Here is a 12,699-nt window from a genome sequence, read left to right on the forward strand (position 1 = left end):
CAGATAGTAAAAGAGGCTTAAAAGAAGAGAGAGAAAGCAGAACGTTCACTGTCAGAATTATGGGACTTTATGAAGCGTTACAACATACAAGTTATAGAAATCCCAGAAGGGGAAGAAGAATGCCCCAGAGGAATGGAAGCCATACTAGAGAATATTATAAAAGAAAATTTCCCAAATATCACCAAAGATTCTGACACACTGCTTTCAGAGGGATATTGGACCCCAGGTCGCCTCAACTCTAACTGAGCTTCTCCAAGACACATTGTGATGAACCTGTCCAAAGTCAAGACAAAAGAAAAGATTCTGCAAGCTGCCAGGAGTAAGCGCCAGTTGACCTACAGGGGCAAATCCATCAGAGTGACCGCAGACTTCTCTAATGAAACTTTCCAAGCAAGAAGAAAATGGTCATAAACCTTTAATCTACTTAAACAGAACAATTTCCAGCCCAGAATTCGGTACCCTGCTAAGCTAAGCTTCAAAATTGATGGAGAAATCAAATCATTTACAGATATACAAACATTGAGGAAATTTGCCACAACAAGACCAGGTCTACAGGAAATACTTCAACCTGTTCTGCACACTGACCACCACGATGGATCAGCAGCAAAGTAAGAACTCAGAAATTAAAGGACAGAACCTAACCTCCACACTGATGAAAGGATAAAACTAAGCAATGGACTCTCACAAAATAAGATTAATAGGATACTACCACACTTATCAATTATCTCAATAAATGTCAATGGCTTGAATTCCCCACTGAAGAGACATAGATTGGCTGACTAGATTAAAAAACACAAGCCATCCATTTGCTGTCTGCAAGAAACACACCTGGCTTCAAAAGACAAATTAAAGCTCCGAGTCAAGGGTTGGAAGACAATTTTTCAGGCAAATGGAATTCAGAGGAAAAGAGGAGCTGTAATCTTATTTTCAGATTCATGTGGATTTAAAGAAACTAAAATCAAAAAAGACAAAGATGGTCACTTTATATTGGTCAAGGGAAAAATACAACATGAAGAGGTTTCAATTCTAAATATTTATGTACCCAATTTAAATGCTCCAATATTCTTGAAACAGACCTGACTCAGTCTGAGCAATATGATATCTGATAATGTCATCATAACAGGGGACTTTAACACTCCTCTTACAGAGCTGGACAGATCCTCTAAACAGAACTTAAACAAAGATATAAGAGATTTAAATGAGACCCTAGAACATCTGTGCTTGATAGAGGCATATAGAATACTCCATCCCAAAGATAAAGAATATACATTCTTCTCATCAGCCCATGGAACATTCTCCAAAATTGATCATATCCTGGGACACAAAACAAATATCAACAGAATCAAAAGAATTGAAATTTTACCTTGTATCTTCTCAGACCATAAGGCACTAAAGGTGGAACTCAACTCTGACAAAAATGCTTGACCCCACCCAAAGGCATGGAAATTAAACAATCTTCTGTTGAATAACAGATGGGTGAAGAAGAAATAAAACAGGAAATCATTAACTTCCTTGAGCATAACAACAATGAAGACACAAGCTACCAAAACATGTGGGATACTGCAAAAGCAGTTTTGAGAGGAAAATTCATCGCTTTAGATGCCTACATTCAAAAAACAGAAAGAGAGCACATCAGCAATCTCACAAGATATCTTATGGAATTGGAAAAAGAAGAACAATCTAAGCCTAAACTCAGTAGAAGAAAAGAAATATCCAAAATCAAATCAGAAATCAATGAAATTGAAAACAAAAGAATCATTCAGAAAATTAATGAAACAAGGAGTTGGTTTTTTGAAAAAATAAATAAAATAGATAAACCATTGGCCCGACTAACGGGAAATAGAAAAGTAAAATCTCTAGTAACCTCAATCTGAAATGATGAAGGGGAAATAACAACTGATCCCACAGAGATACAAGAGATCATCTCTGAATACTACCAGAAACTCTATGCCCAGAAATATGACAATGTGAAGGAAATGGATCAATATCTGGAATCACACCCTTTCCCTAGACTCAGCCAGGAAGAAATAGAGCTCCTGAACAGACCAATTTCAAGCACTGAGATCAAAGAAACAATAAAAAATCTTCCAACCAAAAAATGCCCTGGTTCAGATGGCTTCACACCAGAATTCTATCAAACCTTCAAGGAAGAGCTTATTCCTGTACTGCAGAAATTATTCCAAAAAATTGATGAAGAAAAATTCCTCCCCAACACATTCTATGAAGCAAACATCACCCTGATACCAAAACCAGGAAAAGACCCAAACAAAAAGGAGAATTTCAGACCAATCTCACTCATGAATATAGATGCAAAAATTCTCAACACAATCCTAGCCAATAGATTATAGGTTATCATCAAAAAAGTCATTCATCATTATCAAGTAGGCTTCATCCCAGGGATGCAAGGCTGGTTTAACATATGCAAGTCCATAAACGTTATCCACCATATTAACAGAGACAAAAATAAAGATCACATGATCCTCTCAATAGATGCAGAAAAAGCATTTGATAAAATCCAGCATCCTTTTCTAATTAGAACACTGAAGAGTATAGGCATAGCTGGCACATTTCTAAAACTGATTGAAGCTATCTATGACAAACCCACAGCCAATATTTTATTGAATGGAGTATAACTGAAAGCTTTTCCTCTTAGAACTGGAACCAGACGAGGTTGTCCTCTGTCACCTTTACTATTCAACATAGTGCTGGAAGTTCTAGCCAATACAATTAGGCAAGACAAGGAAATAAAGGGAATCCAAATGGGAGCAGAGGAGGTCAAACTCTCCCTCTTTGCTGACGACATGATCTTATACTTAGAGAACCCCAAAGACTCAACCACAAGACTCCTAGAAGTCATCAAAAAATACAGTAATGTTTCAGGATATAAAATCAATGTCCACAAGTCAGTAGCCTTTGTGTACACCAATAACCGTCAAGATGAGAAGCTAATTAAGGACACAACTCCCTTCACCATAGTTTCAAAGAAAATGAAATACCTAGGAATATACCTAATGAAGTAGGTGAAGGACCTCTATAAAGAAAATTATGAAATCCTCAGAAAGGAAATAGCAGAGGATATTAACAAATGGAAGAACATACCATGCTCATGGATGGGAAGAATCAACATTGTTAAAATGTCTGTACTTCCCAAAGCTATCTACCTATTCAATGCCATTCCTATCAAAATACCAACATCATACTTTCAAGATTTGGAGAAAATGATTCTGCATTTTGTATGGAACCAGATAAAACCCCCTGTATCTAAGGCAGTTCTTAGTAATAAAAATAAAGCTGGGGGCATCAGCATACCAGATTTTAGTCTGTACTACAAAGCCATAGTGGTCAACACAGCATGGTACTGGCACAAAAACAGACATAGACACTTGGAATCGAATTGAAAACCAAGAAATGAAACTAACATCTTACAACCACCTAATCTTCAATAAACCAAACAAGAACATACCTTGGGGGAAAGACTCCCTATTCAATAAATGGTGTTGGGAGAACTGGATGTCTACATGTAAAAGACTGAAACTGGACCCACACCTTTCCCCACTCACAAAAATTGATTCAAGATGGATAAAGGACTTAAACTTAAGGCATGAAACAATAAAAATCCTCCAAGAAAGCATAGGAAAAACACTGGAAGACACTGGCCTGGGGAAAGACTTCATGAAGAAGACTGCCATGGCAATTGCAACAACAACAAAAATAAACAAGTGGGACTTCATTAAAGTGAAAAGCTTCTGTACAGCTAAGGACACAATAACCAAAGCAAAGAGACAACCTACACAATGGGAAAGGATATTTGCATATTTTCAATCAGACAAAAGCTTGATAACTAGGATCTATAGAGAACTCAAACTAATCCACATGAAAAAAGCCAACAATCCCACATATCAATGGGCAAGAGACATAAATAGAACCTTCTCTAAAGATGACAGACGAATGGCTAACAAACACATGAAAAAATGTTCATCATCTCTATATATTAGAGAAATGCAAATCAAAACCACCCTGAGATATCATCTAACCCCAGTGAGAATGGCCCACATCACAAAATCTCAAAACTGCAGATGCTGGCGTGGATGTGGAGAGAAGGGAACTCTTTTACACTGCTGGTGGGACTGCAAACTAGTACAACCTTTCTGGAAGGAAGTATGAAGAAACCTCAAAGCACTCAAGCTAGACCTCCCATTTGATCCTGCAATCCCATTACTGGGCATCTACCCAGAAGGAAAAAAATCCTTTTATCATAAGGACACTTGTACTAGACTGTTTATTGCAGCTCAATTTACAATCACCAAAATGTGGAAAGAGCCTAAATGCCCACCAACCCAGGAATAGATTAACAAGCTGTGGTATATGTATACCATGGAATACTATTCAGCTATTAAAAAAAATGGAGACTTCACATCCTTCGTATTAACCTGGATGGAAGTATAAGACATTATTCTTAGTAAAGCATCACAAAAATGGAGAAGAATGAATCCTATGTACTCAATTTTGATATGAGGACAATTAAGGTTATGGGTGGGGGGGAGGAAAAGCAGAAAGAGAGACGGAGGGAGGGGGTGGGGTCTTGGTGTGTGTCACACTTTATGGGGGCAAGAGATGATTGCAAGAGGGACTTTACCTAACAATTGCAATCCATGTAACCTGGCTTATTGTACCCTCAATGAATCCCCAACAATAAAAAAAAAAAAAAATAAGACTAGTCATCAACAAAAAATGTTTATGTGGTCAATCTTAAATATGGATAGAACAAAAACCTTTTACTGTCTGCTCAACTGGAGCCCCCAGAGAGGAAGATGAGGAGCCCAATTGGTAAGTAAAATATCTCACCATGTGCCAGCTGGTGTTGGGGAAAGACTGGGGAAGTCCAATCCTTCTGCTGTGGCTTTTGGGAGAACAAACTGGCTTTGAGATCCTGCTGGATACATGAAACTTACCCTTTCCCCTTTATGTGGTTTGCTGAAAGATCAACTCACAATTATTGTAGATTAATAAGAGAAAGGTTTATTTCCAAAAACCACGTGCATGGCGGTAATCACAATAATGATTTCCCAAAGGTTCAGTGACAGTCAGTGACTTTTAAAGATGCCTTTTAGAAGGGAGGGGAGAGAGTAGGAAAAATATACATGGAGCAAGTGGATGTGTAGATGGGTGGAAACAGATTGAATTGTAGATCAATCCGAGCAACAGTTCTTATGCTTCAAATGACCTCAGGGCCAGGTCTATTTGTATGCAATAAGGAAATCAGCAGACTTTTCTGATTCTAAATCAGGTTACTCAATTTTTAGAGAGGAGAGGCCAGTGCTTTCTGATCAAAATGGACTTTTAATTTAAAATATTCCTTATATCAAGGAATCCTATTTTGGGGTGAAATTTCCTTACTTCCTCCATCTCCAAATAGGCAAAACAACTTTTAGATGGTTATTGTTCTTGCGTGTAAATGAATCAAGGAACAAATAAGCAAACAAGTAAATTAGTTTTAAAAACAAAAGTTCCATCGAATAGTCATCTTACTGTACCAGATTCAGCCAAGAATGGCAAGTGGTGAGTCCTGGGACATTGTGGATCATGAGGGACCCTTAAAGCTGGGCTGACAGTAATGAGACCTTTGCCTGAGACACATATTTGCATCACTCAGCTTTCCAGAAAACCAGCCCATCCACCTGCCCTTCATCCAGACTTCAACTTGCCTTTACTGATTTTATTTGACAATCAAGCTGCAAACTGAGCAACAGAATTACCTGGGAGAGGCTTGGAAAACACAAAAACCAGTTATAATACATGGGTCTCATTTGGATCTCAATTTAAACAAACTTAAAATTTATGAGACAGTCTGGGTAATTTGTACACTGTCTGGATATTTGATGATGTGAAGACATTATTGTTCATTTCATTAGTATAATAATGGTACTATGGTCGTGTGTTATTTTTAACAATCACTATCTTCTAGAGGAATCATAATGAAATATTTATGGGTAAAATGATGTGATTCCTGGAACTGGATTCAAAGTAATCCAGGGCAGAGAGCCAGTAAGAATATAAATGGAATAAGATTGATCATGATGGTAACTGAAGTTGGATGATAGGTACCTTGCAGGGGGATACATTATACCATCTTACTATTTCTGTTTATGTCCAAAATTTCCCAAATAGAAAGACAAAACACAGCAAGATAATCATCAAGAAACTTTTGAAACATATAGATATCTGGACCCCACCCTGGGCAATTCTAAATAATTTGGTCTGAAGTGAAAGTGAGTGTTAAAATTGTCCTAAAAGCTCCCCAGGAGAATTTAATGTGTATCCAGGGTTAAAAAGAACTAACCAAGCACCAAACAACATGCATAGTCTCATTCCATTTATGTTTAAAAATATACATTTAAAGGTATGTTCATCTAGGCATGTCGAGCATTTGCAAAGGATTCATTCCAAACCGCTAACAGTAGCTTTCTCAGCAGTGGGACTATGGTTGAGATTTTTTCTGATTGGCATATTTTTATTGTATTGTTTGGAACTTTTGCAAGTGTGTATTGTAGTTATGGCTTTTAAAAGAAAATATTTACACTTGAGAAAAATTTTGTTTAAAATTCAAATGGGATACCCTGCAAGGTAATGAGCTTCCCATCACAGGAGCATTCAAGTTGAGTCTGCAGGAGCTGCAGTAGGGGCCTTGCTGACAGAGAGATTCCTGGGAGGTTATGATGAGGAATTAGACCAGTCATCTCTGAGATCCAGAGGCTCACCCTAGAATTCTGTAATGGGACCCTATCTCTGCAAAGGTCTCACCTCACCTAGTGGCTGAGAAGCCAGTGGGCTCCAGTGGCCTGTGCCAGCTTTGGGGTCCTGATTCTCCAAATGGGGCTCTGATGCTCTGAACACTCCCCATGCACTCACCACAGGGTCTGAGGTCGACCTAATAATACTTTGCTTCTTATCCAGTGCTGCTGCCAAGCTGTGGACACTTCTGGGAGGCACTGGGTAGTGCTCAGGGCACTTTCTCCCCACACAACTGGCTGGACAAAGAAGGGGGAGTGTGATAACGTGGGGCTGCCACCTGTGTTGATTTAAGGGCTCTCTGTTCCTCCTCCCGCCCCTGCAGGACAGCCATGGAGTTACTTTGGATGCCCCTGCTGTTAGTGGCCTCTTGCGCTGTCGCCGTCTATAGCTCAGCAGAGGAGGACACCAGCGCCCCTGTCAACATAACCAAGCCCTTGCGCATCGTGGAGGAACACAATCTGCTGGTGCTGACGCCTGCCGGCCTCACCCAGATGTTGAATGAGACCCGATTCCTCATGGTCCTTTTCTGTGAGTGTCGTTTCTTTCAGTGGTGGGGGCTGAGTTGGGCGAGGCCTGCCTCCTTGCCTAAATAGTTGTATATATGGCTAAACACATGACAACACATATTGCTATTTTTAAAAGATATATGCTATATGTGCCATAATCCCCAATTTCCTGACAAGAATACACCGAGTAGGTTAAGCAGATTGCAAGATAACTTTGCTTCATTTTAATCTTGGATTGTATGTGACTCTTATGTCCCACCAAAGGCAAGGATTCAGGCTTTACCTTCATGCTTCTTTACCATTCTAAACTTGTTTTCTTCTATGTAAAATGAGCATGAACATAAATAATGACCACACTAGATTATTGTGAAGACTAAATATGATGTGTTGAGTCCCTGAAACCCTGCCTTGAGAGCTTGCTCATATGTAAATGTTGGCAGTTATGAGCAAGCTCTCAAAGCAGGGTTTTTAAGACCATCACTTTTGCTGTCTGAGTTTTGAATGCCCACTTTTGTTCTTCAGACTGGTGTTTTTTGCATCAGCAGACATTTTGGGAGACAGAACAGGCTTCTTCTTCCTGAGGCACTGGCACACAGCTGTGCCTTGTGACAGAAAGTAGAAAACCTTCATGGCAAGTTTCACATAGTGATCGTTTATTGGGTGCTGGTGCTGAATTGCCTACTCTTTTAAATGTTTAGTCATCTGATCCTTGAAACCCAGTGTGGTGGGGACTATTCATCCCTCTATTTGGTAGCTGAGAAAATAGAAGCTCAGAAAGGCCAAGTGATTTGCACAAGGTCACACAGCACAAGTGGGGACCACAGACCTCATGCTATACGTCCTTCCATGTGGAAGGATTTGGAGATAGACAGCAGGTATAAACACTGAATTCAGAATCCTGCCTTTAGAAAATGGCTGGCTCCATGCCAGTCCCCCAAGGCCTGCTTCCAGGACATGCCAAGTCTGACCAGCAGCTGGGTTCAAGGAGCCAGGCAGCAATGAAGTTCCAGGGATGGGCAGAGCTGGGAGGGGAGGATGACTTTCACTTCTCTGTTTCCACCCACTTCTGAGCTGTTTTTCAGGGATAGTCCTTTCTCCCCTCTGTTTTCTGTCTTCTGACCAAAACCCTTTAGAGCCTCCCTTTTATTTCCAGTCCAACTAGTGTAGCGTAGGGCAATAAAGTCAGCTTCAGAGAGTCCCAGTCTTACATTCAAAGGCCAGGCTCTGCCACTTACCAGCCCAGTGTTCTTGGGCCGGTGACTTTGAGCACACAGAACCTCACTTTACATGGCTGCAACATGAGGAATTTAATAGCATTATATAGTATCTAGGATTATTTGAGGGATTGTGATAGTGTACTTAACATAATGACTGGTGCATAGTAAGAGCGTAAGAAGGTATTAACTGCTGCTATCAATAGCCTCACTAGTGTCCTCATCTGCAAAACAAGGTTAATAATTCTTCCCTTGCAAGTTGTTATGGTGAATGAAAGTGGGCTCAAATATGCAGTCACTAGCCCTACTGGGCACTCCACAGGAAGAAACTATCATCATTATGTTTCTATTCACCCCATATTTACATGACTCTGTTGGAGTGAGCTCCAAACATCCCACATTGTGGTTGGAACATGGCAGGCCTGCATGGATGTCAAATGGATGAATAAATGATTTAATTAATAATATTTCCTTTGACCCACAATTTTCTCCATCTACATTAACTTAAATGGTGGGGTGGGGGGGTCACGGGATGTGACACACATCTTGGGGATGGGTCATAATTACAAAAGGGACTTTCAGTGTCCTGTGACCTGGTTCTTTGTACCTCTTTGTTCTTTGTTCTTTAATGAATGCCTAACAATAAAGTAAAAGTAAAAAAATTAAAAATAAATAAATTAATTAATTAACTGGAATGAGTCAAGAAGAGAAGGAGTGGCTACCGTTGTGGGGAAAGGTCAAGTTAAGGTTAGGAGCTGTCTCTAGGGTCATTTGACACTTGTCTCTAAGGCAGAGGTGGCAAGAGTTTGTCGTGGGAGTAGGTTATATGATGATGGCGATCAAAATGATGGAAATGGTAATGTGGATGAGGACAATGATGAAGATGGTGATGACAACGGTGATGATGGAGTGAGGATGGTTATGCTGATGGTCATGGTTATGGTGATGATACGATGACACCTGTGGTGATGATGTTGATGATAATAGCTATTTACCCAGCACCTGTGTTTCAGGCACTATTCCTTGGTAGCAGGGTCCCCATATTGCATATAAGGCAAGTAAGTTTCAGAAAGGTTAGGTAAGTGGCCCAAAATCACACAACCGATAAGTGGTGAAGCCTGGATCCAATACCAGGTCTGACACCAAAACTGGTGCTCAATCCGTCTTATAGCATTTTGCTGATCATTGGAACTTGTATATATATAAACAAATAAATAAAATGCATAGTATGTCATATACCATAAAAGTACTCCAGAGAAACGTAATATGAGCAACATAGAGCACAAGGGACAAATGGAGGTATGGCTGCAATATTAAATAGGGTGCTTCAGGAAGGTGTCCCTGGAAAGGTAACATATTAGCAAAGATCTGTGAGAAAGTAACCCAGGCAGCTGCCTGGGATTTCAGGCAGTAGGAACAGCAAGTGCAAAGGCACTGGGGTGAGTGAGGGCATGCCAGTGTGGTGAAAACTGGGTTGCTGAGGAGTGGAGAAGCAGATTGGTTGCTGGCTCCTGAGGAGCTAACAGGGGTTAATGGCTATCCTAAAGTCTCTATCAGCTGTGAGCACTTCTGCATACTGTAAAAGGCCCTACAGAATGGGGAGGAGATTATTCTCAGAATAGTTTTTCATGCCTATCTAAAGTTGGATCTAAAGTAGAGTTTCTCATCCTCAGCACTAGGGACAATTTTACTGGATAATTTCTTGGTTTTTTTTTTTTGTTGTTTGTTTGTTTTGTTTTTGTTTTTTGAGGAAGAGCCTCAAGCTGTCACCCTGGGTAGAGTGCCGTGAAAGCACAGCTCACAGCAACCTCCAACTCCAGGGCTCAAGCGATTCTCCTGCCTCCGCCTCCCAAGTAGCTGGGATTACAGGCCCCTGCCACAATGCCTGGCTATTTTTTGGTTGCAGCCGTCATTGTTGTTCGGCAGCCAGGGCTGGATTCGAACCTGCCAGCTCAGATGTATGTGGCTGGCGCCTTAGCTGCTTGAGCTACAGGCCCCGAGCCTACTGGATAATTTCTTTGTTTGGGAAGCTGGGATCTGTCCTGTGTATTACAGAATGTTTAGTAGCACCCCTGGCCTCTACCTACTAGATGTCAATAGCTTCCCATTCCCCAGTATGATGACCAAAAATGTCTCCAGACATGGCCAAATGTCCCCCATTGAGAACCACTGGTTTAAAGGAAAGCAGACTTGAATTCCCTATACCGGTGTCTAATCTCCAGTCCCTGCACTCACTGCCTTCCCATCCATTACCCCTCGTCCCCTGCCTGACTCTCAGTCCCAGAAAATGGAACCTGGGGTTATCTACTAAAGACCCAGGCAAACATTGATTCTAGGCTCATTAGCCATTAGCATATCTACACATCAGGCTGACAGTCAGGGAGCCATTGCCTATTCTAACACGACCTTGTCCCCCTTTTGCTTACCCTGACACCCACATGAGGGGCTTACTGTAGGCCTAGGCCTTGGCATGGACGGTTTGGTGCTGGCCACTGTTGTACTCCTTTCACGAGTAGCCAGAAGATCTACTAAAGGATCTGACATCTCATCTTCCCAGAGAGGCAAGACCACTAATTCTCCACCTCATCCTCACACTGGCTACTGTTTATTGGGCATTTCTATGCCAGGCTTTTTATCAAAGTTTTACACACTTTGTCTTATTATGTAGGATCACTCCAACATGCAGGATTGAATAATAACCCCATTTTATGAATGAGGAAAGTAAGACGGAGAAACATTTAAAATTAAAAAAAAAAACAAAACTTTCCTGGGCCATAATCTAAGGAATTCACATTCATTGTGCATCCACGATGTGGCAGCCAGTGAATGAGCTAGGGAAAGCCTAGAACCTGAGGGAGGTGGGGCCTTTGGAGGCTCTTGGCCTCCCAGCAAAGGGCCCCTTGCCCATCCGTAGCCCACAGGTGCTCTTCCCAAGTACCAAAATGCATCTAAATCATCTCCTTTCCCCAACCAAACTGGCATTTCTAGTTGACCCCAGCAGGATGTAGGCCCTGAAGTGTGTATGTATTCATTCATTTCACCTTTACAGACTTGGAATTCAAAGTTCCAGAGCCCCAAAAGTAAAACCAATTTGCAAAATTTTAGAACACAGAAACCAGGAAATAGGACTGTGAATTTTCAAGAGTGAGTTGACAGGTTCTGCTCTGATAGGACTACCTGGAGCAGGGGAGATGGGAAATGCATCCCCATCACTCTGCTACAAGGAAAAGAAACATTTTCAGACCAGTTGGTCAGTTTGGTTGATTACAGCATGAGTCTTGGAGTCAGTCAGCCTTGGAGTTGAATCTCAACCTAACCTCTTACTAAGTTTGAAAGAGGGAGCCACTGGGCTCCCTCTCCTTATCTACAACATTCCCGCTTGCATTGTAACAGTAGACAACTCAGGGTTGTTATCTGAAGATTAGCCAAGATAATACATGAAACACTTAGCAGTGTTTAGCATAGTAAGTGACCAATAAAGGTTTTTGCTATATTTTATTCTCATGGCTATTATTATCACCATCACCATTACCATCACCATTACCATCACCATCATCATCATCTTTCCAGTTTCTCAGACCAAAAACTCAAAGTCATCCCCACCCCTCTATTTTGCTCACACTGTTGGGGGTCAGAGGTCCTGGTTCTCCAAACCTGGGTGACCTGGTTTGACTACTCAGCTCAGGTAGAAAGTTCAACTGAGGCCCAGTGGTAATTGAAAGCAAAAATGAATGGAAACTGAAAATACAAAGAGAGATTTTATTTAAGAACAAAGCGAAAGTTTAGAGCACTTCCAAAGAGAGTTAGAAGTGGGTCCTTCTCATGAAAGAGAAGAAGGGAGGCGGAGACGCAGAAGCAGTGCAGAGATACAGATACTCTGGTTCTCTTTATTTGTCATTGGTTGCAGCTTTTTTTCATTGGCCTCTCTGTGCCTCCAGAAGTTATTTCTCTTTTCTAGTGATCCCTGATTATTGTCCTTTTCTATCGGTCATTGCTTACCTACATTGCATCGTACATTTGGCGGGAACTGCTGAGTGGTGAATGCTCTATGGGCCCTCCAGACTTCCTTGTTCAGCAGGCCAGGCTTTTTGAAGCCCCCTTTCTCAGTGTCCCTCCTCACACACTTCACATATAATCTATCAACTCCTCTTCCAAAATCTTTCTAGAATAAGACCACTTCTCAGGCC

The 12,699-nt window shown here is 41.1% G+C and overlaps 1 protein-coding gene across 1 annotated transcript in view; it reads left to right on the plus strand.

Moving 5' to 3' along the window:
- The first annotated feature begins 7,114 nt into the window (after nucleotides 1-7,114).
- The window catches only part of PDILT (protein disulfide isomerase like, testis expressed), a 30,293-nt gene continuing 24,708 nt past the window's right edge, over nucleotides 7,115-12,699 (plus strand). The window contains exon 1 of the mRNA XM_053554805.1: nucleotides 7,115-7,320. Within this exon, the coding sequence (XP_053410780.1) occupies nucleotides 7,122-7,320 (199 nt within the window). The 5' untranslated portion in view covers nucleotides 7,115-7,121. The remainder of the gene's footprint in view (nucleotides 7,321-12,699) is intronic.

Source organism: Nycticebus coucang, chromosome 12 (genome assembly GCF_027406575.1).
Source record: "Nycticebus coucang isolate mNycCou1 chromosome 12, mNycCou1.pri, whole genome shotgun sequence".
Taxonomy (NCBI): domain Eukaryota; kingdom Metazoa; phylum Chordata; class Mammalia; order Primates; family Lorisidae; genus Nycticebus; species Nycticebus coucang.